General features: G+C 52.5%; 10 protein-coding genes across 10 annotated transcripts; 6 read left to right on the forward strand and 4 right to left on the reverse strand.

The window, feature by feature from the left end:
- Positions 1 to 3,421: 3,421 nt before the first annotated feature.
- Positions 3,422 to 4,004, forward strand: CTAM01_13405 (uncharacterized protein; the record flags this gene model as incomplete). The annotated part of the gene is made up of 2 exons (XM_060529409.1): positions 3,422 to 3,601; positions 3,675 to 4,004. 2 exons carry the CDS (start codon positions 3,422 to 3,424, stop codon positions 4,002 to 4,004), a joined length of 510 nt encoding a protein of 169 aa, XP_060375973.1.
- A 399-nt stretch (positions 4,005 to 4,403) lies between these two features.
- CTAM01_13406 (F-box domain-containing protein) lies at positions 4,404 to 5,446 on the reverse strand (the record flags this gene model as incomplete). Its single annotated transcript, XM_060529410.1, has 2 exons — positions 4,404 to 4,913; positions 5,063 to 5,446. The coding sequence occupies 2 exons, from the start codon at positions 5,444 to 5,446 to the stop codon at positions 4,404 to 4,406; spliced, it is 894 nt and encodes a 297-aa protein (XP_060375974.1).
- A 2,341-nt stretch (positions 5,447 to 7,787) lies between these two features.
- CTAM01_13407 (uncharacterized protein) lies at positions 7,788 to 8,208 on the forward strand (the record flags this gene model as incomplete). The annotated part of the gene is made up of 2 exons (XM_060529411.1): positions 7,788 to 7,840; positions 7,887 to 8,208. 2 exons carry the CDS (start codon positions 7,788 to 7,790, stop codon positions 8,206 to 8,208), a joined length of 375 nt encoding a protein of 124 aa, XP_060375975.1.
- Positions 8,209 to 13,939: 5,731 nt separating this feature from the next.
- Positions 13,940 to 14,272, forward strand: CTAM01_13408 (uncharacterized protein; the record flags this gene model as incomplete). Its single annotated transcript, XM_060529412.1, has 1 exon — positions 13,940 to 14,272. One exon carries the CDS (start codon positions 13,940 to 13,942, stop codon positions 14,270 to 14,272), a length of 333 nt encoding a protein of 110 aa, XP_060375976.1.
- A 1,630-nt stretch (positions 14,273 to 15,902) lies between these two features.
- CTAM01_13409 (uncharacterized protein) lies at positions 15,903 to 16,109 on the forward strand (the record flags this gene model as incomplete). The annotated part of the gene is made up of 1 exon (XM_060529413.1): positions 15,903 to 16,109. One exon carries the CDS (start codon positions 15,903 to 15,905, stop codon positions 16,107 to 16,109), a length of 207 nt encoding a protein of 68 aa, XP_060375977.1.
- A 753-nt stretch (positions 16,110 to 16,862) lies between these two features.
- Positions 16,863 to 17,490, reverse strand: CTAM01_13410 (uncharacterized protein; the record flags this gene model as incomplete). The annotated part of the gene is made up of 3 exons (XM_060529414.1): positions 16,863 to 17,142; positions 17,228 to 17,373; positions 17,437 to 17,490. The coding sequence occupies 3 exons, from the start codon at positions 17,488 to 17,490 to the stop codon at positions 16,863 to 16,865; spliced, it is 480 nt and encodes a 159-aa protein (XP_060375978.1).
- A 1,231-nt stretch (positions 17,491 to 18,721) lies between these two features.
- CTAM01_13411 (uncharacterized protein) lies at positions 18,722 to 19,612 on the forward strand (the record flags this gene model as incomplete). Its single annotated transcript, XM_060529415.1, has 1 exon — positions 18,722 to 19,612. The coding sequence occupies one exon, from the start codon at positions 18,722 to 18,724 to the stop codon at positions 19,610 to 19,612; it is 891 nt and encodes a 296-aa protein (XP_060375979.1).
- Positions 19,613 to 19,939: 327 nt separating this feature from the next.
- CTAM01_13412 (uncharacterized protein) lies at positions 19,940 to 20,995 on the reverse strand (the record flags this gene model as incomplete). Its single annotated transcript, XM_060529416.1, has 1 exon — positions 19,940 to 20,995. One exon carries the CDS (start codon positions 20,993 to 20,995, stop codon positions 19,940 to 19,942), a length of 1,056 nt encoding a protein of 351 aa, XP_060375980.1.
- Positions 20,996 to 21,568: 573 nt separating this feature from the next.
- On the forward strand, positions 21,569 to 22,440 carry CTAM01_13413 (uncharacterized protein; the record flags this gene model as incomplete). The annotated part of the gene is made up of 3 exons (XM_060529417.1): positions 21,569 to 21,826; positions 21,886 to 22,062; positions 22,114 to 22,440. The coding sequence occupies 3 exons, from the start codon at positions 21,569 to 21,571 to the stop codon at positions 22,438 to 22,440; spliced, it is 762 nt and encodes a 253-aa protein (XP_060375981.1).
- A 261-nt stretch (positions 22,441 to 22,701) lies between these two features.
- CTAM01_13414 (uncharacterized protein) lies at positions 22,702 to 23,128 on the reverse strand (the record flags this gene model as incomplete). Its single annotated transcript, XM_060529418.1, has 2 exons — positions 22,702 to 22,750; positions 22,956 to 23,128. The coding sequence occupies 2 exons, from the start codon at positions 23,126 to 23,128 to the stop codon at positions 22,702 to 22,704; spliced, it is 222 nt and encodes a 73-aa protein (XP_060375982.1).
- Between the last annotated feature and the right edge of the window lie 964 nt (positions 23,129 to 24,092).

Below are 24,092 nucleotides of genomic sequence, written 5' to 3' on the forward strand. Positions count from 1 at the left end.
CGATCCCAATACGAAGTTCGCGAACATCAGGGATATCCATCGGGCTCAAATCGAAGCGGGTGAAAAGGAGGTTATCACGGCTGAATCCAGCGACTCTGAATGCCCTAGTGAGGCTGGCAGCTGTATTGTAGTGGGTGTGGTTGAGGATCAATAGTTAATAGTAATGAGGAGGTTGGGTTGTGATCCCATCGTTTTTGTGGTGCCAGAAACAGGGGGGTGCCAGGAAGTGGGTATGTTGACTTATAACAACGACCCAAGGGGATTCCCAGTTTGACACCCTACTTGCTCAGATGGAACCGCTTCGAGCTTACACAAAGATCATCCCCAAGCTCCAGGTTATTAATGTTCCCATGTATACCATGACTCTTGGCGAGTACTAAAAAATGTGCTGAAGAATTTTTGAGACCTTTATGTTCACCTGAGTCAAGTATTAGTATGCCAAATGAGACATCGAATGCTCGCCAAATAATACGGACCTAGACGAGGCATCAAGAACCAATTGCCGAGAAAAGTTCGTCTTGCTTATCAAAGGCTACTTTCTTTGGAAAATATGACTTAATAATGAGGATAGTGGGGAGAGTGATGAGTATTTATTTGAGTTGTAGCTGTCTGATGACTTACCTTAGTGAACGACGAGGAATCCGAGTCAAACCACGTTCTACGGATGGCATGAGATGCAAAGTTCTCTATGTTTTTTGATCTTTTACTTCTACTTTGAGAATCTCCTTTCAAAATTGGGGATATAAGTATACGAGGTATTCTGGGTGCATTGCGAATTCATCCAGCATGTGATACACACCCCCTTTTCCAAAGCTGAAAGAGACTTCTCAAAAGCAAACATATCCACCATTTCCATACATGTTTCGGCATGACTTTGACTGAGAGACACTCGGCGTGCTGACTGGCATGTGTATTATCATTATTATTATTATTATTATTTTAATGATGATGATGAAGAAGGGTATGAATATCCTATGTACTATTTTGGCATGAGGACTACATGCCGCCCTATAACATTTATGACGGACGCTGCGATTAGACTTGAAAACCTCGCATTCGAAAGCGAACATCAAAGAGTACATTATGGGCTCGAAACTCGACTTCCTTTTTCGCTAGCGCAGAATCTCCGTAGCTTGGAGATGGGTCCAAGATCGATTACACATATTGCCATGGGAATAAACTCGAATACTGTATGGCTAGGCACAGTTGTGCACAATTCTATACTAAATCAACAAGGCTGAGTATCTGAGCGAGTTATGAGGCCCTACATTTCTAGCCAAAGCCACTAGTATGGAACTGAAGATAAGGGGTACAGGGTGCAGCGGGCTGCAAGGCTTGACGACGTGACAGAAGTCTCCCTCCGCCGCAGATACATACGGCCGTTGGGAACGCGTGGGTCGAAGGGTGAGGTGTGAACCCGTGCTTTCGGCCCCGGTAATGTCCCTTAGCTTTGGCTAGATACCTACCTGCACAACTAAGTAGCCCCTATCTGAGACTGATTTCGGCCCCAAAGACGACAGCAGTCGAACACAACAAAGTTTGTCTAGGCTCTAGAGTGTTCCGAAATAGTATGACCGGTCTTCTGTTTGGGTTTTCGGCAGAGCCGACTTGCGTACTGCCTCCAGAAGATGGTGTGTAGGTGGAAACTTTTGTCACAGGCTTGAGGAGATTACGCAGGCAGAACACTGCCACTATGTCCGAGGTGACTTCGATCCGTGGACCGTACACGTGCAGAAGTGATCGAATTAGCTATCACCTTGTACGTCTGACTCGTCCTGCGGCACTTCATTCTCGGTCATCTTACATATCTGCAGCGGATGAAAAATTAGAAAAAGAAAGCAGAACGGAGGGCATAATTTCGGCGATATCATTATCTGCACTGGGCAGCCAGACGACATACCCCCTACGGGCCACAGCTCTCAACCCCTGACGCAAAAGTAAGTTGTTGAAGATCTGGTGCCCCACACCAAGTCAGACGGTGCAACTGATCGTTTGGATACGTAAGAGGTACTGAAATCAGTGTCCGTTAATACGGACCTGATGGAAAACTCGTGTTGCAGTCTTGCAGACGATGTGTAGTGTCTCGGCGCCTGGTAGGATAAGAGATGTAGGTGTAAGTCAGACTTGAGGTGCTTCTGCATTGCAAAAATCAAGCGGAATTCCTATCACTGACCCTAAAATGTCTACTCAGGCTGTCTTTCGGGCCCGTAGAGGTCGCAAATACCTAGGCTTCTGGGCTAGTTTGTCCATTCCACTTTCTCCCGTAGGTCCATGGCGTGTCAAATATTCGGAAAGTGTATTCGCACGTAGTTACAAAAGGTTGAGATGCAGCTAATTCGCTATATGGTGCTTTATAAAGTATTGGGATAGCCGGACCAAGGAGACTGAAAGTCGCCCTGGGAATGATCATGCACTGTGGCGCGCAAAGTTTGGAGTGAGTTGCTGGCGGCGATCTCCTGTAGGGTGTCGACCAATCCTTCCGCGCTCAGTGCTCAACCGCTATAGTAAATAAGACGACTTCATGTTTCTTAGAGGAATTTGGGTCTCCAAATGCTCGTAATTGCCCGTCAATGGCATCCGCAACTTGAAAACGAGTATGTGAGGTGGATGTTCGGCATCATGTTGGTTAGCGGTGATACTGACGCATTTCCAACTCTTTCGTAAAAGGAAAACTGACTTGACGTCCGCTTACCTCCAATTCCCGTCATTAAATGACTGCTCGGGCAAGATCTGGAATGTTGAAGGTACCTAGGTAGGTAGAAATAGCCTCGAGAGTCATTGAACACGGAATCTTCCTTGTCGCGATGAGTACCTTCCACAACATCAGGGGCAGGTTTTCCTTGGGAAGGTGCCATCATTCAGAAGCGGCCGTGACGCTTGATTCTCAGGAAGCATTTACGAGAAGGTTCAGGGGCATCCTTCTGGGACTGAGTTAGTGCTTCAGGTTTTCGTGGCACGTCAGCAACACCGCAGCACACACCGGTCCTCCTTGAAGTATGCACCTGCTCGTCAAGCAGAAACATCAGGCTGGGTTCATGTCAGTTTTGGGAGCTACCTAGGTACCTAGCATCATTATGTACCTCTGTAATTCCTTCCTTCCATCTTTTACACCTCCATGGATGGCAGTTGGCAGGTTCGAGTCTTGAGTGCTAACATGATGTCCCAATCTCCGAACTACATGGCATCAATCATCTCATCACAGCTCTGTCCTTATTCCCTTCCGGTAGCAGCCAAACCCCAGACATCGTTCTCCAAATCTTCTCTTTTCCGCGCCGGCCGCCACTGAGATAATTCATCTTGAGAGCAATTTCTTTCACGCGAACGCCGTCGTCTTTCCGTTTATCAACGTGTTGCTCCATCTGGAAAATCGAACAGCCAGACCCATCACCCGTCGCTAGACTACGGCTATCACAAGCTCACAATGGCTGCTGCTGCTGCGAATGACACCAATGTCTCGGCTGCCGGGACGGAGCCAAGAACACCGACGTCGACTCCGGCATCAGGCTCAGCGTCTCCTGGTGTAGCACCCGCCCACCAGTGCAGACAATGTCGCGCTTCCTTCTGCCAACCCCTCGGGTGCGGCCATGTCTTTTGCGACGAGGTATGCACGATCGCGGGACTCTCGATCCGTCAATGATTTCCAGAGCAGACTCGCTGACGATGGCAATTTACAGTGCGCCGGCCCTCATCATCAATGCCCCGAGTGTAATCGCCGCCCCGTTGTGTCTCCCAAGCCTTCTATCGAAGTGAGTGCAATCCTGCTACCGTTTGCATTCTGTATCGACAATTTGCTAACTTTTGGATTTTTTTCACTTTGGAAGAAACCCCCAAAGACCACGTATCCCTCCGAAGACGGCCTTTTTGACCCTATCTTCCAAAAGAGAATCGACAGTCGAATCCGTACAATCTACTACGTCTCGCTCTGTTCTTTCTGGGCTTCTGTCCTCGTAGGCATTCTTTGGATTATTGCTATTATTCTTGAAACGAGCAAACGGTCGGATTAAGGTAGAAGATTCATAAGGGAATACTTATCGAGGCCGGTGCTTCGCACTGCTTTGTTGGCCAGACTGGTTTGTAGGACGGCTGAGCGCGGTGGATTATGATTACTTGTAGCATTAACAAACCTGACGACTATTACATCCACAACTTTTCGCAACCTAGGACAGGATGCTATCCTATGTGTGTTCCATAGTGACATGCAAAGGTGCCACATTGCGCGAAGACAGACAGACGGCAACGGAATTCACAGTTGCTTGCTAGTGCACATTTGGCTCATTATGACCGACATTATGAATACATCGTGATCCTTGCCCAGTAACGCCGTTGGCGGCTCCCAGAGCCGCAACTCAATGCCCAATTCGATACCCAGTTCAGTTTAGAGTCGTACAGAGTGCCTCACTGGCCTACCGGAGATCGGCACCGTCGCCCCTCGACACACGCTCCCAGAATCGTCGGAGCCGCCAGACCCTACCCACGCCCTTGGTCTCCTCCCACTTCTTGATACCCTCTTCTCGCTGACGTACCTCGCCCTTCCACACGCCCTCTACCCACTTTCTCAAGCCATCCTTGACCTTCTCCTTTTCAATAGCGCGGCGCTTCGCAACGAGAGCGGGCGCGACTTGCACCAAACTCATTCCGGGGACACATTCCGGCGGGAGCACAGCCCGCTTGACGAGGGCTTCGGCCGAGGGCCGCGAGGCCAGTCGGCGGGACAGTCGGATGGAGACCAGAGAGCGAGCAAGGCGTCGCGAGACGACCGATGTGTGAGTCAGAAAGATGGAGCGGGCGATGAGCTCCGCTAGAGAAGGGCGGGAAGGGGAAGATAACAACGGCGGCAGGATGGCACGCGTGTGACGGAGCCGATAGTGATGGAGAATAGGCGAGAGGGACAGGTGACGCAGGTGATGATTGGTCTATGTCATCAGCAGAGTTCAGCAACAACGGGGTCGGTCAACGGAGGGGACAGCAAGCACAGGTGGGAATTTCGCATAAGGGAGGATGAAGCGAGTGAGTTCCAAGGCAAAAGAGAATAGACAGTCACTTGTGTGTGGGGAACGCCTACCCTCGAAGTTGACAAGAGATCATTCACATCCAAATAGCCAAGGATGTGTAGCATGATCTCGTTTGGAATTTCTGAAATGGCGCCTGTAGGCTGATATGGAGGCCGAAACAACGCCAGACAAGACGCTGACGAGGCCTCGAGAAGGTACTGTTCGTGATGATGGTAGTAGTAATCATCGTCACGAACCCCATCGGCTGCTTGGGGCCATGGTCGGGCATCAGTGACCGCCGGATACGTGGAGTCGAGCTGAGTGGAGGAAACGGCGTAGCCCGGGCCATGATCGCCGGCGGGTACAGACAATGCGGGAGAAGAATGTGATATAGCAAGCTGGCGGGTCGAAGAGAGGAGCTGATCTGGGGCCATCTCGTCGTGCATTGCGTCCATGGCTGAGTCAGTCGCCTGCAAGCGACGAGATGGTGATGACACCAAATGAATTGTTCTGGTCTCCAAAGAGCACAAGCACAGATGAGACAAAGATGTGGAGCTGTACGAACAGTTGGTACAGCTGGAGTAGCTGTTCAAGTCCAGTCGTGGTCAATAAGGTGGTTGCCCGTTACTTCGGAGTAATAATGAAATGGGGATTCTTCGGTTCGGAGTATGGTCCGGAGCCCGGGTAGGCGCTAAGCACGAAATTGCGTGGATAAGTTGCGTAGGAAGCAAGGAAGGGGCGCGGGGACCGACGAGGTCGCTATGAGGGAGTGCGGGATAGAGCCAAGTGCTTCAGATGAGACCATGGGCAGATATGCTGGGTACCATGGCACGGCAAGCCTCGCGATAGGTTGGTAACCTTGTGTGGATAGTAGGTTGGGAACAGAGAAAGATGCGCTGAAGTCGAGAAGATTAGACGAGTCGAGGAGAGTACCGCGCGCGTCAAAGTGAAACAGAAAAGGTCGGGTAAGTAGATGTTTTTGCGCTTTGCGCGCGCGTGCCGTGGAGAGACTGGTCGTTGGAGGCCCGGCCAGCGACCGGTAGACTTAACGCTTGGAGGAAATCCGCGGCGCGGAACTAGTCTCGTTGATGTGACGAGAGGAGCATGAAGACTCCAGCTCAAGAGTAATGCGACGAAATGCTTAACGCGTCCACTCGGGATCGACTGTCCTATTCGATGCTGGCAAAGATCGGGGGAACCATCGGGCAAAGATAGAATGCGAAGCAAAGGCGCGAGGAAGGGATGATCGGGACGGATGAGGGGTGCTCGGGTAAGTAGGATACGGAGAAGGGACAGTGGTCAAGCGAGCTGGCGGGCCGAGGAGATGGGGTCTAATTCGCGGTCAAAGTCGAGGCCAGAGTTGAGGCCGATGACATAGGTTGATGATGAGTGAGTTGACAGGCGTACCTTTCATCCGGCGGAAACTTGAATCATGAGCATGCGGTTGATACTGAGGCTGCAGACGCGTTGACGACGGGCATTGAACTGGGAAGGAGCGTGACAATATGGAGGGGAAGGAATGGGGCCTGACGCACCTTCACCTTAAGGTTGGTGCATCTAACTAGGTAAGGTACTGTACGGATACAGCTTGCGCCTCCATCGTTCCAGGCTGCGTCACACGGTCCAGGCAGAAACCAGGAACAGGGGTATTGGCGGCAGGTGCGACTCACAGTGCGCAACGATGCCTCTTGATAGGTAATCGGCAGGAGCTCAAGGTGCTTCTTCATCAAACGGCAGGAGCTGGCACTGTACCTAGCGCCGGAACGAACACGCACTTTCCCAAGCCACCATCGACTCTCCCCAGCACAACAGCTCCGATGCGTTCTCCTCAATCGTTTAATCATTGTGTCCACGTTGCATAAGGCACCTTATTTTCCACAAAGAAGACGTTGAAAATAGAAACCGGCGCTGAATTGGAGCGGACGCTAACGCCGCCACCGCGTATCCTTCAGGCTTAGGCATCTCAATATCAATCCAAAATCTCAGTCGCTTCTGCCTATCTTCTGTAGCTCAAGATAAGGTACCTTGGGGTATAGGTGCCTTGAGGTGCGGAGTACTGAGGCAGGAAGTCAGCTTCTTTGGAAAATTAAAGGTACCTTATCCGTACCTTAGCAAGAATGAAATGGGGGAAAGTAAGGTACCTACCTCAGATACCTAGAAGATACCTTCATCACCTCAGGTGGGCTTGGGATTCCAGAGATCTACAGAAAGAGGAAGCTCACGGGAGGGGCTTTTAGCTTCCCCGTCTCTCTTCTCTCCGCAGATTTCGGCCACCTCATTCCTCGTGCCGGTCGCCACGGGTAGTGCCTTCTGTCAAAAGATCTAGCCGAAATGGGGCAGTCACCCAACACCACCAATGGACCACCAAATGGCCATCATCCGACTGCATCAAATGCAGTCGGCTGTGACACCCCTTGCTCCGAGAGACCCACTTTTCAAACAGCTCCGGGTCTACGCTTTCCACCGGCGCTTTCCTCCTTGCCTTCCAACGTCCAACATCCACACCCGTCGTCAAGCCACAACCCAACGCCCTGCCATCCACGCACCGGACAACTGCCTTGATTAATTGGACAATTCCAACGAACGCGTCTCAGCTTAGAGGCTCAACTACTTGCTTTCAAGTCGGAAGCAAAATCGTTATCCCACATCCTACCCTAAGCCGCCAGCGGTACCGGCCTAGTTTCTTACCAAGAACCCCTGAATAAGGGCTAGGCCGTGTTCACGGACAACCTGGACCTGGCCTCATAACGGGCCGGCACGACTTGCACCTGTTCATGATCATCCCCAAGACACAGAATGATCCGAACAGAGAAGCTCGCTTCTACCCATGCTCTCCAAGGTGCCTTACTTTCACACATCGAGCTTTGGGCTTCAACCGACTGATATCTGCTACAGCCTGAGCAAGAGCCCTGACCCTGGCTACTTCACCTGCCTTTCATCTTGCCCTTGTACAGCTGGATTCTCCACGAACTGCTGTCAAGACCCTCCATTCTGTGTCCTCGAACCTACCCGTAACGGACGCCCGCAGCTACCCCCGGTTCCCGCCATCTTAGCAGTTGCAACGACAATGGACAACGCAGACCCTGGCGCATCTATTCTAGGCATAACTGTACCACCTGCTGCATGCCACAGGGAACCGCCATCAAACCTGCAAGGGCAGGCTTCTTACGAACCGGTCAAAGCATACAGCAAACGGCATACAGTATGCAGCCCCTAGATGAACGAGGCTGCAGTCTTGACTACGCCTTGTCAACGCCTTCGTTGTCATCAACCAGCCGGAGTTCGAAATGCATCGAACGATATCAATCACACCCCGTCACACGGCATGAACGAGCAAGATGGGCTCTCGCATTGGCATCGGGCAGGAATCAGCAGCCAAGCGGCTTTTCCCACGACACGGACACCAGATTCTGCCACCATCCGTCTGCATTGTTAGTTTTGGCCTCGGCCCCGTGCTTGAACCGCGCTGTCTTTCGAGATGTCTGGTAATTGAGGCAGACCGCGTACTGTCAGAAGGATTTTGGCTCCTGATGTGGTGGTGAGACCGATTTTCTCGGCCCAACCAATTCGAATTTGGCCTCGTCCAATCACACTCTTGGGTGGCCTTCCTTGCGGCTGCAACAGAAACGCGTCTGTCCTAGGCGACCAACGTCAAGCGCATCCTGGTCACATCGAAATACTTCGTTTGTCTCAACGTCGTCTGTTCCCGTTTGGTGTCCCACTCATTGGCAGATTGCCTTCTTTCCCGGTGCCCCTCAATCGAGCATCGACGTAGCAGGGCCAGCAGACAAGGAATCCCGTGGAAGTCCATGTCGGAATCATTGCTGGTCCTGGAACGCAATGCAGCTGATCACAGCTTCTCCACCAAAGTAGGCTTTCAGCTTGTCTACACGTTCGTGCCCTACCGTCTCGTGGCAACCACGAGTAGCGTGCTGACGTGCGTTTCTTCTGCCCGTCATTGGCCTTTATTTGTCGTCTCTTTTCACCAGATGCACCCAATCACGTAGCAAATAACGGTGCATCGTTTCTTCAGCGCATGATTCGCAAAATCCCAAGAGTTCGGGTGGCCTGCAGGCGTCTCCTGGAAGCCCGGGATAATCATTGGCCTTAATGCTTCGTGTTTCTTTAGCTTCGTCCTGTCAAAATCAAGGTCTAGAGGTGTTCCTTAGTTGCAACACCCCAACAGCTCATGATAGGTAGACGGTTTAAAGCACTCTTAGTGGAGTTTTTCCAGTGCTACCTCGCTTCGTGTAGAGAGCTTTCCCACCGTTAGAACATCCGAGGTGAGGACGTGCTCAACATCCTTCCTACGGCAAACGGGCCGTCCCGTTTGCCCATCAGCTCCCACTCAAGGTTACGGTTCACGACGTGCCCGCGCGAGAGCGACAACCTCACCGACAGTCGTCTCGGCGCCGAACACGGATCACCCGGCCTCGAGAATGGACTGGCCGCATCTCTGGCCTCCCCTCTTTACAGCCACCCTCCTCCCCCTGACAAAGTATGATGCCCTCGCCGGCGGCAGTCGTGACCAGGTCAGTCTCGAGTGGCGCGGCTGGTCGTTCAGCTATTGTTCCCAGTCAAATAACGGCCGTGTCTATGTAATGGTGGCATTCTCCGCTGTAGTCTTTCGAGCCTTTTGATGTACACGAACGCAAGCCTTTCCATAAACGGTCTTCTAGTTGACAGCGCATCGCCGTCTTTCACAAGGGACTCCCTACTTGTGAACCTTGAACAGTTGCAGGAGGTGTGTCAATGTCGGGAGAGGTGTTCGTGGCCCCGCTCGACCACTCAACTTTCATCTGTCATGTGTGCCAAGCCAAGTGCAAGGAGGCTCGATCAAGCTCGTTGATTTTCCCCCAACCTGCACAGAGCACCGGAGCCTCGTTTTGATTGTTGCAGCTCGAGTAGATTGGACAAACCACTGCAAGCGCGGTTCTTTTCTAGCCTAGACCCAATCATAGGAAGCCCGTGTCAGTTGCTGACAACGTTCGCGAGCAAGTCATCGAGTAAGTCAAGGGACAGACTCGGTTGAAGGAATAGGCGGTGCCGTTTATTCCAATGAGAGTCAACACTGATTAATCGTTACCTGCGGACTGTAACAAGAGCTACATCTGGTGAATGAGGTGTCATCGGGGAACTTCATCCGGTGGACTCGGCAAGCCACACGTCACCCACTAAGGTGAAATAGGTGAAGGGGCGGACTGGAGCCGTGATGCTGCATCTTTGATCGGCAACCGACGCACATTGCCAGCCCAAACTAGAAGAGGGAGTGAGTACAATGCCTCTCATCAGGAGATACCTTTAACGTAGCTTGGGTCTAGGCACATGCACCTTCGTTGGGGCTCTGATGCAGATCGAACGCAATGTAGTGTGGAACATCGGCCATGGCCAGCAGCCGGCCGCCACGTTGTCCTGCCCAGGGCCCTAACCAACGCCCGAAGGCCTTCGTGAGGACCGTTCTCAACTTGCTCGTCGCAAGGTCCGCCGTAATCCAAGGGTATCTAGTAGACGAAGCAAACGGGCCGTCCGTATTCGGACAAGCCAGATAGTTCATGTGAGGGGATGGGTCTGCGGACTTTCTCAATCTCTTCGACGGTACACCTAGACGGTTATTAGCCCGCATGGCCGGTGAGCTGGTTTAGCCCACCACTGGGGGGTAGCATAAGACCTACATCATAAGGCGAGACATAATCAACCACCCCCCCCCCCCTTCCCCCTCCATAGAAGCAGACCATACAAGACAGGGGTGGATGAGACGACCGATTATTCGTCAATGACCAGGTCGACGGACTCAGGAAACGGGCATCCGGCTCAGAGAGGTCTGGCCCTGAGTGACAAGGCTTTCTTCCTGACATGTTGAGATCGATGTCGCCTGCATGTTGAGCTGGCCTTGTCCGGGGTTTCTTTGCCTGTCCCTGCCCAAGTGGCTGCAAGGGTCCCTGAGGTTGCAATGACAGTTCTCCTGCCTTAATCATTGTGTCTCGTCTGGGGTTTTCAAGTGTACTTATTAGCGTTCTCGGGCGTGTTTAGGCTCAAGTAGACCGGCGGCGACGGAAGTAGGGGATAGGAAGGTGGCGATGAAAATTTCAACCTTGCATCCATGTCACCTCGATGACGTTCCATTATGTGCGGCAGGCAATGCCCAGGTGGTCTCACGGAGCGGCCCTCGGTCAACCGACCCTGGCGCCGTTGAAAAGCCCTTGCCTTCCGACCTTAGACACGGCCTTCACCATAATTCTCTATCCATATGCCAGTAGTGTGGGGGAGCCAATAGTTTCCAAAGGAATGCCGCAGAAAATAGACAATGGCTCGATGGTTCATGCCGGCTACCATCCATCCTCCCCTCCTTTGCCAAGGCCCCTCCAGGGGAAATGGCCAAATATCCCTACCCTCCACGTCAAGCTGACAATTATCTCTTGCTGGCGGGACGAACCATGGCCCGTGTGCAAGGAAACAAGAAACAAAACCGCAATCAGGGATTAAGCACGTATGAAATAGAGAACCCCACAGCGGCCGCAAGCAGAGCGGGCAGAAGACAGCCTTACCTTGAGCGGGAGGCTAGATACCACCCCGTCGCTCTAATACTTGCAGGTCGCAGCCCGTAGCGGGAACACCCACTTCAAAGAACCCCCAAGGGTGCTGTTCAAGGTTTTACCTGGGAGATGAAATCTGCAAGTCTTCTGCAGCATCATATCCGTCCACATACATACAAGAAAAGCTCGTTGAAAGTGGAGAAATTCCGCCTTATGTTTGTGACTGTCACATCCAAGGGGCCAGGGAAGAACACCAACTGGGCATTGAGCCACAGGAAAGAGGAATGATTTTGCGGTAGGATAAAGGAATCGCGCCTGATGAACGAATGTACCACACCGGACGAAGGTGAGAGGCGGGCAGCTGCTTGAACACTGAAATGAATGCCTAATGATACAGAGAAAGATGGAGGAGATATGCCACCCCAATTCGTACCTGAAATTTGGCAGCTCAGGCACACAATAGGCGTTCATTTTGTGTTTCTCCTACCAACGCCTCATCATGTCCACCCACACCAATTTCGAGGCATTCTTCATTCCCTGCATCGTTCATATTTGGAGCCAGGCTAGATTGTTGTTCTCAATTCCATGCCCCCTTGCAAGTCGTAACATATCAGAACATCTCCAATGCTGAAGAGTGGAGTGCAAAGCGTCGAGCAAGGTCCCCTGGGCCCTGCGAGGACATTTTCGAAGCTACGATAAACGTGGCAAGCAGATATCTTCCGATGACCGCCAGCCTCAGCCTCGAGATGCAAGCTGGCGGGTGACAGGCTAATATATGCGTTTCAAGGTTCGTATCATCGACAGGGGAATAACGACGAAGATCTCGGCGACGAGACTCGATGTACCATACGGGGCGGATCCGAGACGGAATTTGGAAAGCCATGATACCCACCATGAAAGTTGACAGATGTAATGTACGTCATTTCCGCTTTTCTGAGAAGTATCAAAGTCGATTAAGCCGGTATGGGTCGGTCGTCGTCGTTCTTTTGGACACGAGCGTTGTGTAAGTGGAGGCAGCGGCTAGTGGACAATTGATGATTGCTCCCACGCCTCGAATAGAAAACAAGTTGAACATGGCCATGGCGGCGGCCTGTTGAATATGCATCATGTAGGTATACATGCGCGAACGTACGTGTGTAGTGTAGCGCAGTGTGGTGAATTGTATCTGTATGGAGGCATTATGTGTGCCAGTCGTGACAACACATCGTGCGGGTCCCAATCAACGACCTCGAACTATTTGACAAAGTATAAGTTAGCTCAGTTGCCCCTCAGACTAAAAACATGCTACTATGAGACAAGAACCTGCAAGAAAAAAGCGTTTTCACAGGTACATCGATGTCGAAATCCGCTTTGTATACGCCTGATACGGAAACATCGCTGCCGGGGAAAATCAGAAAACGAGTATCAAAAAACTGTTAAACCTCGAAACGGCCAAAAAAGGAACGAACAACCTCACCTTGGTGTATTTCCGGTCAAGCAACATCGAGAAAACGTACCCCCGTTACCCACACCCCCGAGCCGGGCCAGCAAAAAGAGACCACTGCTGCCCAACGGCCATTGCGCCGAACAGCCAAAAAAAAGAGACTTCTCGATCGCGGTTGCGAACGACATCCTTTGTCTCTGCCGAAACGGGCTGCCAGGCACACCACTGCCACTTGTAGCTGGCTGGATTCTTGCTGCTGTCTACTGCTGCGACTGCTGCGGCCATTTCTCAATAATACTACAGTCTGCCTGGTCAGTTCCGTTTTGAACCATTTTCTTTTGGATTTTCTTTTCACACGCCCCTCCTTTACCATGGTCCATGGCATTCAATTTCTGTTCATCCCACGCATTTTACCCCCATGGTAAAAGCCCCCCCAAGCCAAAAAGGCTATCCCTGAAGAAGATGGACCATCATTGGACACAAGTGACCAAAGAAGCATCATTGTGTACAGCATGGTATTGCATGTTGTAGGGGGAGGGGGGCAAGGAAAGAAGGGGGGCGGCCAACTTGCAAAGATGGGAATGAGAGAACAGGAAAAAAAAAACATAAATAAAAGATGGCTAACAAACCTTTTGTCTGGCTGAACAGAGTCTGAACAGTCCAGTACCAAACCTGGCATCCGTGACTTCATATCCTACCCGAAACCCCCGAAACGAAACGAACCACTTCTACTCCTCTCTTGGTTCTGCTGCCACCGCTCCTCCTCTTCCTCCTTGTCTCCTCCATTCTATTCTCCACCACATTGCGCATCGACAAGCTAGTTGCCTTCTCTAGCTAGCCAGACGGACCGGCCCGCCAGGGGACGGGGACAAACAACATCGAAAAAGAAAATACCGAAAGAGAGGAAAGAGACAACCGGAAGGGAAGAAGAAAAGAAAGAGACAAGAGAGAAGAAGAAGACCTTAGGGGGTGATCGAGAATCAAGAGGAACAATGTGTTACTTTTATCAAACACGTTGGTCCTGCGGATATTGGAGATGGGGTCAGTTCAAACAGCAATGCAACAAAGAGTACCGAACGGGCGAAACATGCGGACTGAAGCTGGTGTACGAAACCATCACAAACGAGGATCGATGCAAGCTGTGCTACGATATGGACAAGAAATATCGTCGGTTAACCAAAATGCAAGGAGACGTCGCTCGGTGGTGCCGCGAAGGGAATCGCAAGGCGACGATCGAGCGGACAAACCTCGAGATACAGGAAGTCAACCGCCAGATCCAAGAAATGAACAATCAGCATTGGACACGGGTGAATCTGTTGGCCTGATGGATCGTCTACTGCCTGGCTGCTGCTTTGCTGCTGGACGGTTTGATCATGGTCCATGGAGGGGCTCCTATATGGGTATGTTGCAACTTTTTTTTTTCTTTGGTTCGGCTCTTCCCTTTTCCCCTCACCTCCCTCTCCGAATTTTTCTCCATAAACGAATGCCCCTCGTTTGCTGGACCTGTTTTGTGCGGCATGGTGGGAGTGGCGGATTTGCTGCTCAGGGGTAAGCCGAGTCGGGGGTGTGGTGTGTGTGCATGCTGCGAGAGTGTGTGTGTGCCACAGCTACAGGACTGTCGTTTGCTGACTTGGCTTCTACTATCAGTGGCTCTCAAGCCTCCCTCGCATCTAGAGGGGACGACGATATGACGAAACGGAATGGAATGTGCGCGGAAACAATGGTGCGGAAAATCGATTGACGAAGAAAGATTGAGGGAAAAGCGACAAGCAAGTCTTTGACACACTGCGGGACTGGAGAGGTTTCCTGTCGGACCCTGGCTTTGGGGGGAATTTCCAAGTTGAACCACGTAACGGCCGTTCATTCGCTGATTCTGCATCATTTTTGGTCTCTTTTGTTCTTCTTTCTTTTTCTTCTTCTTCCTCTTCTTCACTTTATTCATGGTCACTTCTGCTCAGGTTGGGCGGGCGAAGGTTTAAATTTCCCAGACCGGAGGCTACAGGATCCTGTACAGTTTTATTTCTTCACCCGGAGAGCATCTCGACATACTTAATTTCAGCCCTTGTTGGCAGTCAAAGTGTTGTGTGCGTTTGGTGCCCGCAAGAGACCGCTTCGTGTAGGATGCTTCGTCGCGAACTTGGTCCGCCGCTCAGACGGCGACAGGGACTCGAATGATGGGCCCCTCAGCAGCACCTTGCTTAGTTCGTATGCTCATCTCAAGCTGTCCTCGGAGTCCCTTCCGTCATTTCGAATTGACTCTTCTGTCCCCTGCCTAAAAGGCCTTGGCCATACAGACACGCATTTTGGCAAGCCCAGCTCGAACGGCTCGGACCTAGAGACTATTGAATTTTGGGAGCCGAATGATGGCAACGGCAAGCGTGGCAGTCATGCTTCCTTCTCCAGGGCACACATGACTAAGGAGGGATTGATGAAGAAAAGCTCTCCCACTTTTTCCTTCCTGCACGGCTGCCCATCCAGCAGGTTTTTGGCGTGCTTATCAGGTAAGTAAGTTGCAGAAAGCAGACTCTGCCGGCGAATGAGAGTGGCACGCGATAGTCGATGGCGAAGGGACAGGAGGCGGTATTGCGTCGATCTGGTCTAGGTACAGCACAGGTACGACGAGCAGCGGCCCTCAAGCAAACATCCAGCCCCTCTTCGCTCCTGCTCCTTTTGTTATTTCGTGTTTCTATAGCGAGCTTGTAAAGTTTATGTTCCTCAAGGCACGTCATCCGTTCTCACGTGTCGCTGTCTAGCAAGTGAGGCGAGACCCCGCGGCTTTGGGATGAGCCCCCTCAAAGACTCCCGCGAGTGCCCCTCCCCAGGGTCCCTGTAAGCACAGCACACTGACAAGCGTACCTATCATCTGACCTGAGGCCAAAGTGGTGGGAGGAGCGGGAGGAGCAGAAAGAAGGGCTTGGCGTAGGAGAGACTGGGGACAGAAGAGGGACGAGAAGAATGGTGGGTTGTGTCGGGCTTCATGAGATGGGACTGGGAGGCCGCCCCATCTGGCCGCAGCACACCACCCCTCCTTATGCCGTCCATCCCACTTCACATTCAAGGTACCATTTCTTGGACTCGCCTCCGCCAATGAGCCACGGGAACCGCACAGACTCCCGCACAACCCTGAATGGCGGGCATCAGAGTCTTAATATGAGCCTCTAAATGCTTCCCTCCTGTCCAGTGTTGATGTGCTCGTCCGCCCCGAAAGGTCGGCCGAAATCCAAGCTAAAGGTGTCGCTTCCAAACATGGCCCGAACTAGGATGCAACATTCCTTGCCAAAGGGTCCACACTAGAAAAGGTAAACATCAGCCGGAGGTGCACGTGGCCATCTTTCAATGGACTAGGCAACCCATGGCCTGCCGCTGAAGAATATTCGAGACACAGTCATTGGCCCGCCATGGTACGAACCAGGGGGGCTCCAAAGTGGGATGGAGGGAATTTTTCATTGATTACGGATAATTCGTGGTCTTTTGGGCCCATCGTGTCCACCTTTCTCATAACCTCGTTGTTGCCCAGACGTTTTATACAAGGGTTTCGAACCAAGTACAGGGTTTTGAAATAGAAAATGGGAGAAGGGGGAGAAAAACAAACAAACAGAAAATGCGATATGTGAGTGAATGTGGATGCTTCTCGGTTGTGCGATTGTGCTTGCTCTGATTTTGTGTGGGTGGAATTTTGAGAAGCGTGTGTCTGCGAACTGTGTTTGGAGGGGTATCGAGGGAAAAGAGAAAAAGATGTCGTCACTCCATGCCATTCCGTCCCATGTTGCCGTAATCCGACGGGACCCTGACCATGCGTCGACCAATACGAATGTTCGATAGAAAGACAGCGCAAGAATAAGGAGCATAGCCTAGCCGCCCTGCCCGTGAGCTCGGGTGGGCAGAAACCAGGAGAATGATTCATGACCAAGAGTTTCAAGCCATTGCCGCTGCTGCATCGGCGAATGTACCGACAAGGGGCTTGTCCAACTCGGTCTTGACTGCTGGTACGCCGTGTCGCATTTCGATGGTGTCATCTTCCTGGGGAAGCCAATCCACTTGAACACCGGTTGGGGCGTCGTCCTTGGACGCCAGCTTTGAAAGGAGATGCTGGTACCGCACGATGCGGGCTTCTTGCCCTGCATACGCAAATGTAGTCGGCGCAGAGCGATGTGCGTGATCCTGCGGGGCAATCTCGAAGATGTCGACCATATTGCTAGGAAGTCCGATGTTAGCACTCCCGGTCCTGACACGAGAACAAGCCCGCCGTCCCGGAGCTTGGGTCGAGAGTCAGTACGTACTCGGACGTTTTCGCTACGACTCGCTGCAGAGCCTCAGTCTCTCGCTGCACCTCCATCGGGTCCTCCTGTCCATTGACACTCTGCTCTCCGAAGCTGCCGTAGTGCACATTGTTTGGATCGTCGTAGAGAAGTCGCGATTCCTCGTCCTGGAAAGCCCGTCAGCCGCTGCATGCTACGCTGCGAGTGCGCCAGCCCGCAACGTCACCCACCTCGTCATAGACGTCCTTGTTTCCCCGCCCGAGGCATGACGCACAAATGCCCATCGCGAATCGAGAAATCGGCGGGTCGGTCCCTAGTCGTGCGATGCGCTGCCCTCGGCAAATCTTGAGGCCAGTGCCGGTCGTGGGCGGTGAATATCAGAACTAAGATAGCATAAAAGAGTGGACGGAGCTTTGCTACCAAGCAGTGTTTGGCAAGACGATGGCGTGAGGGACTGGTTGATGGCGCGTGTTTGGATTATGATGCTGGTGGCAGAAAGCGTAAGATTGCGACGATGGAATGACGTTCTCATTCCGGCAGGCGGTCGGACTCGGTTCCGGAATATCATCTTGTCCGCGAGATTTCCCCACAGCGGGACGGGACGGCCAGGCCCGAGCTCCACGCAGCGGTTCTCTGGTGTTTTGGGACGAAAAAAAAGCTGGAGGACCCGGCAGTGTGTTCGAAACCTGGACCTTGCACTGACCCGACCTGGCGGCTTCTTCCTCACTTAAATTCCACGGGTAATCGCCGAACACCCAATGGGGGCAATTCGTTCCGTCGCAGTTGTGATGCGTCCTGCCCGACATCTTTGCGGCGTATCCACCGCATAATGCATGATATCCAATGGCTTTCATTGCTTTTTGACTCGCGCAAAGCTTACGCTTGACGGATTATCTTATCAGCGAAAGGGTTGAAGTCAAGAGCTCTCTCCCTTGGGGACACAGACGTCAATATTGAGCCCTGTGTCACTTCTTTCCCTCCTCACATCTCCCTGGTCCCTAAAACCGGGCTCAACTACGGACTATTGACTTGGGAAACCCCCTTCATCGCCAAATACGGCATGATCACAGTCCATTTTCGGTTGAAGACCATCCAAGCGGAAGACGGCTTCATGGCCATGGGAAATGCTATACAATATGGAAACCCCCTCCAAAGATTTGTAGAGGCAGTTGTCTCCGGTTTTCCGTACCCTCGGCAGGCTCTATTGTTCTTCGTGGAGCAATAAGTCGCAATACAGGGAAACGACATTCCTACGGCAGCAGCGCAAACCTGAAGTTCACCAGAAGCCTTACAGCAAGCAAACTGTCTAATAGATACTCGCGCAGTATAGATGACGAGCATATAACTCTGCCATCTTTCCAGACAAGATGATGTGTTTCTTGATCATCAGCTTCAGCTAACACATTTACACTGCTCAGCTTCCCACTCCCACCAGCAATAGCAAATACTCTCCGAGCTTCTCTACTTCTCATATTCTCGATTGATCTGTTCAAGTACCAGGGAACCGTCGTCACCATGGTCCATCAACGTAGCTTCCTGACTTTGTCAGTCCTCTCCTTGGCGACAATCGCGGCGGCCCGCCCCGATAACCTGAGAGCACGAACGCCGCCAAACCCCAACACCTGTCCCTGTCTGCCGGAGGGCACACCGAGCGTCATCACCAAGACCGAGACCGTCCATTCCACAGTCTACCAGACCGCTTCCGCTTCTTTCGTCCAGGAGACCGTCACGGCTACCCTCACAGTCACGCGCCAACCAGTAACTCAGACCGAGACCCGAACCGTCCACGTTACCAAGACCAAGACCGCCGAGGAGCAGGAACAAGTCACCGTCACCTGCACCGAAGTCATCAGCGAAGGCCCTGATGGCTCAGCAACTACCAAGACCAAGCCGCCCGGAGACCACGAACACACCAAGACGAAGACGCGCACTGGCCATGGGGGCTCTGAGACGACTGCGCCGGGCCATGATGACGATGAGCAAGCCACCCAGACAGACTCGGTTTCCGCCTCTGCAACGGCAACGGCAACGCACACCGGCTCGAACGGCGGTAAGCCGACCAACAAGCCTCCACACGGCGGTGATGGCGGCGACGGCGGCGATGATGATGACAATGGCAATGGTTCCAACCCGACTTCAGCCCACCACTGCAACCACTGGAACGGCAGCAAGTGCGTCAAGCCGACCGATGTCCCCAGCGACTCCGCCGTTACTCTCACTGCCACGGCCACGGCAACCGCAACGGCGACGGGCACGACAACCGATAACGCTTTGCCGACCTACTCGGTCTGCTCCGTCTCTGTGGCTCTCGTTACCGTCTATAATACGGTTACCGCGACTGTCTACCAGACCGGCACAGCTCCTGTACACAAGCCTCGCGCGCCAACAGCATTGGCCGCCTGGTAGTTTGATTGCCTGCATGGGTTTCGGTTGTGATATATCGATGGAAGTTTATGGGGACGACATATTTCTCCCTTAGTAAGGGTGTTAATGGTGAAAAAGTAATGTCTACTGTAGTTAGGAAGGATTTCAATAATATCAAGATGTTTATGTCAAGCTTCGAGATGTATAAGTGACTGAAAGGGATTGCCTGGGGACGTTGAATTTACTAACCAGAAGTGAAAGTGTAAAATTACAGTATTTATACAACATAAAACGTCTGGGGTTCCCATTGTAAAATGATCGGGGGCTTGGAATAAAGACAAAAGAACGCTCGACTGAACAAGGCGATTGTCATGAGCGGTATCGGAAGCCCATGAAATCGTCCTCGTCCTCGTCGTCTTCGTCATCCTCTTCCTCGTCGTCATTGACTTCCACATTTTCTTTGCCACTGGCTTCAGCCGGCTTTTCGACAGGCGCAGTGGTGCCCGTAAAGCTCTGCTTCCTCAAAGCCTCCCGCTTTTCCTTTAATCTCCGAACCCGAGCCTCAAGCTCCTCCATATCCTCAAACTCCGTTTCCAGTGCCCGAGTAGCCTCCTCTTTCTCATCAAGTAGGTCTTTCTCCGCAAGCAGACGTCGTTTTGCTTGTTCCTCCTCCTCTGTCTTCGCTGCTGCTGCAGTCTCCTCAGCCGTCATGGCTGGTGCAGCAATGACGGCGTCCTCCGAATACGGTGCTGTTGTCGCAGCAATATCGGCCTCGAACGCTGCCCACTCGTCCTCGTCAACAGTTCCTCCAGCAGTCTTCCCAGTCGTGCCATTCTGTTGTGTTGCCGGGCCAGCAGTGACCGGCTTCGTCGGCAACTCCTCTTGTGGGATCAATGGCGAGGGACCGACGGGCTGCACAATGGGTGTCGAATTTGAAGAAGTCGCATCTCTATGCGCAGGAGTATGCGGGCGCGACGGCATCTGAATCTCCACCCCCTGTACTGGTGTGGTGGACGTTCGGCGGTTCAGCGAAGGTGGTGTGAGTGTCACGTCCTTGCGATCGTGGTCTGACTCGCCAGCGGACAGGCGAGCAGGAGTGCCCATATTCCCCTTGCTTCGCTTCTTCCGCACCGCATCGGCTGCGTCGTCATCTTCCATGTCCTCATCCGAGTCGTGTTTCCGCTTGTTTGAGGAGACTCCGTTCGCGGCCGCCGATCCGCTCGCGCCCGTGGACGCTTGTTGCACCACCTTGACCTTGGCCGTATGCCCGGATCCACGGATATGGCTGTCCCAAAGAGACTCAGACTTGATCGCCTCGTGGCAGAGGGTGCAGAGGAGCTTGCCCGCATCAGAGTAGGCGGCGTGAGGATGCTCGATTCGTCTGGCAGCACGTTGTTGACGGAGGAGGGATCGTACGTCGGCCATGGCAGGTATGAACGCGTTTTGACGATATCTAAATGTGCGCGGATGCTCCGCAGATTCAGATATGGCGAGGACTATGCTCAATGGCGAGGAGGCGTCGAAAGTCGGAAAGCCGGGCGAACTTGGATTCGGGCTAAGATTTGAATGGAAGCAACGCAAACGACGTAGCGTGGTAGCGAAGCCGTACCTTTGCTCTGGCCTGGAAAGTGGAGGTGACAAGGTGTAGGTGCCAGGTGGGCAAAGTTGGCGCCAGTTCGATTCAAGCACAGCGGGGTTAGCAGAGCGCGAAAGGCCTGCCGACGCTACCCCGGGTGCCCATAGCTTTCCAACCGACCTTGCTGACGGGCCTGACTCCTGCTGCCTCGACAAGGCCGATCTTCAGCTGTCCGTGCCTTCAAGGTCCCGTCGCGCAATTCGTAGTTGCATTAAACTCTCACCCACATTCCACCATTTCGACGCTACCGAGACAAATACACTCCAGGAATTTCATCACACGAACAACTAGGGAACGATTGCAACCCTTAACCGACCTGAGATTATCCAGCGGCTCTCAGCGACGATACCCTCGCCATACGCATGGCCGACAATCCAGAAGAGCCATCGCAAAATGCGCTGGCCTCGACGTTCCCCAACCCGCCGCCGTTCTGGAGAGACTTTACCCCGGAAAACGTCGCCAGGATAGAAGAGCTGCGAAAAGCGCAAGCAGAAAAGGATGGCGTTGCTGTCAAGAACTTGCCAGCCCGCATACCAGATGTTCCCGAAAGCCTCATGAATCTCCAACCTCCGGCTGAGCCGCCAGCAGGAACATGGAAAGTCTTGGGCGGAAACTATACGGTATGTCTTTTCGGCTCGTGACGGTTGATTTGAACCGGGGACGCTGATGATCCGCGTAGCTCGACGATAAGCTTCCTTCTCTCGAGGAAGGTGAAATCAAGCGATTGGTACCGGCGCATTCGGAGGAGAAGGACGGAAAGCATCTCGATCGAGCATTCGAGCTCAAGAAAATGGCCAAGTCTCTGCTGCTTAACTTTCTCGAGCTCGTTGCCGTCATGGCTACGGTGCCAGACGACGTAAGTGAACCGCGGCCTTTCCCCGTTTCCCCTCAAACTAACCAGTCGAAGGCTGCGGCGAAAATTGAAGATTTGCGCACCATCTTCATCAACTTCCACCACGTCCTGAACGAATACCGACCCCATCAAGCTCGCGAATCGGCCATTGCGCTGATGCAATCCAATCTCGATCGTACCAGAGCGGAAACAGCTGCGATTCGAGCACAGGTTGACACGGCCAAGCGAGTTCTCGAGGGCTTAGGAAGCATTGATACACCGAAAGTACCGGATATCATCAGCTCAGTCGTTGACGGCGAGCTGACTAGTAAAGAAGCGGAGACTTTTGTCAAGACAAGAGAACAAGAAGTATGGGGAGAGGCGGATGCTTTGTTCCTTTAGCAAGGGAATGACATATCAGCTGCTACATGTGAAGATAGCTTGAGGGCCCTCTTTCCACGGGTCTTTGAGCATCCTGGGGTTTGAATACACGGATTGGTCGGCAGAGTGGTGGCGGCGGTGATGAGCAAAAGTTTCGTAGTGTTTTCGGCAAGCATTGATACCCAATTTCATACCCGACTAGACTAGGGATGAGCCACGAGAAACGGGCGTCGACAAGACAAGGCAATGCAGAAGGAGATGGTCCCGCAACATGATATTGAATCAGACGACGACGTAGGTGCTCTTCACGGGGTTTGCAAGGGGCAAACAGCTTTGGAGTCAACGACGTAGACGATAGAATAGCCACAAAGGCAAATCATGAATTCATGCTAAACTCGTATAGCACCAGCGTCAAAGATATCAAAAGCAACAAACGGTATCAATCCTCCACAGCGTCGCTACATTCCGCCCTCCAGGAAGGCCCCAAATCCAAGCCAAATTGTACTTCTCACCTGCCGCAGCGGGATCCCCTTTACATGACGGTGCAGGGAATGGTGATGCAGCAGCACTCGTATCCGTCGCACTCGATGCACTTCGTCTTGCCGCCCGTGGCCTCGGCGGGCTTGACGATGCTGTCGATGATGGAAGTGGCGGCGCTGCCGGGGCCGTTGCGGTTGATAAGGCCGGAGGAAGCTGAGCCGCAAGCCATTGTGATTGTGGTTGGTGATGGAAGAGCTTGGTAGTGTGTAGATGGGAATCCTACGTTGTTGTTAGTTGCTAAAGATCTTGACTGTTGCACAGATAGATGCGCATGTGACGTCACGGCTGGAGCTCTCTTACGGATACTTACAGATGGCTACGTAGCAACTGAAGCAACGGTTGGACAGATGAACAGTTGAGCTTGAAGATGTCGAAAGAAGGTTGAAACGGTTCGAGCAGTTTTAAATTGAACAATGGAAGTCTACTCTCAAGGGAAAAGGCGGTCCAGACCCAGTCTCAGCCAGCCTTAAATAAAATGCACCACCCACCCCCCATGCCCCCTCAACCCAATGCTTCCCGTGTTTCTAAATCCAGCAAGGTTGTCGTCATGGCGTGGTGGGGTGCAAGGCATAAACCTGGCAAAATGCTGTGGCTGAACCGTCTTCGATTCGTTGGCCTGCTCAGCCAACCAGTGGCAGTGCGAACCGGGCTCCCGGGGCCGGGGTGTGTTCCCGATACCTACCTTGCTGTGCCGTTAAGTATGTATAGGTAGGAGTGTTTGCCGTCTTACTATTCGTTGTACACTGAATGCACCCGACAGTGGAAGATAGGTAGATAAACCGGACGGGAGGTGGGGGATTGGTTCCCGTCGAAAGAAGCAAGTGCTGTCTCTGACTTACTGCCTGTTGACAGCCGTTTCAGCACTTTAATGGGTCGCAGAGGATGACAGCCCGGGCTGTTGACTCGCGACAGACCCAGCACTGGAAATGACCGAGATGAGAGATCTTGGCGAGTTTAGTTTGCACTTTGGACTCGTTGGCGGCATCGCTTTGACCGAGTTCCACCACAAAGGCCAAGAATCAACGAATTGCCGTGTTCCGGGAAACGTGAACGTGAAGCTAGGAGAAGCCTAATTATCCATAAAGAACTCAACTATACAGTAGTATCTATCTGTACGATAGAGGGGGAGGACA

This window comes from Colletotrichum tamarilloi (genome assembly GCF_030869305.1).
Source record: "Colletotrichum tamarilloi strain Tom-12 chromosome Unknown Scaffold_95.1, whole genome shotgun sequence".
Taxonomy (NCBI): Eukaryota; Fungi; Ascomycota; class Sordariomycetes; order Glomerellales; family Glomerellaceae; genus Colletotrichum; species Colletotrichum tamarilloi.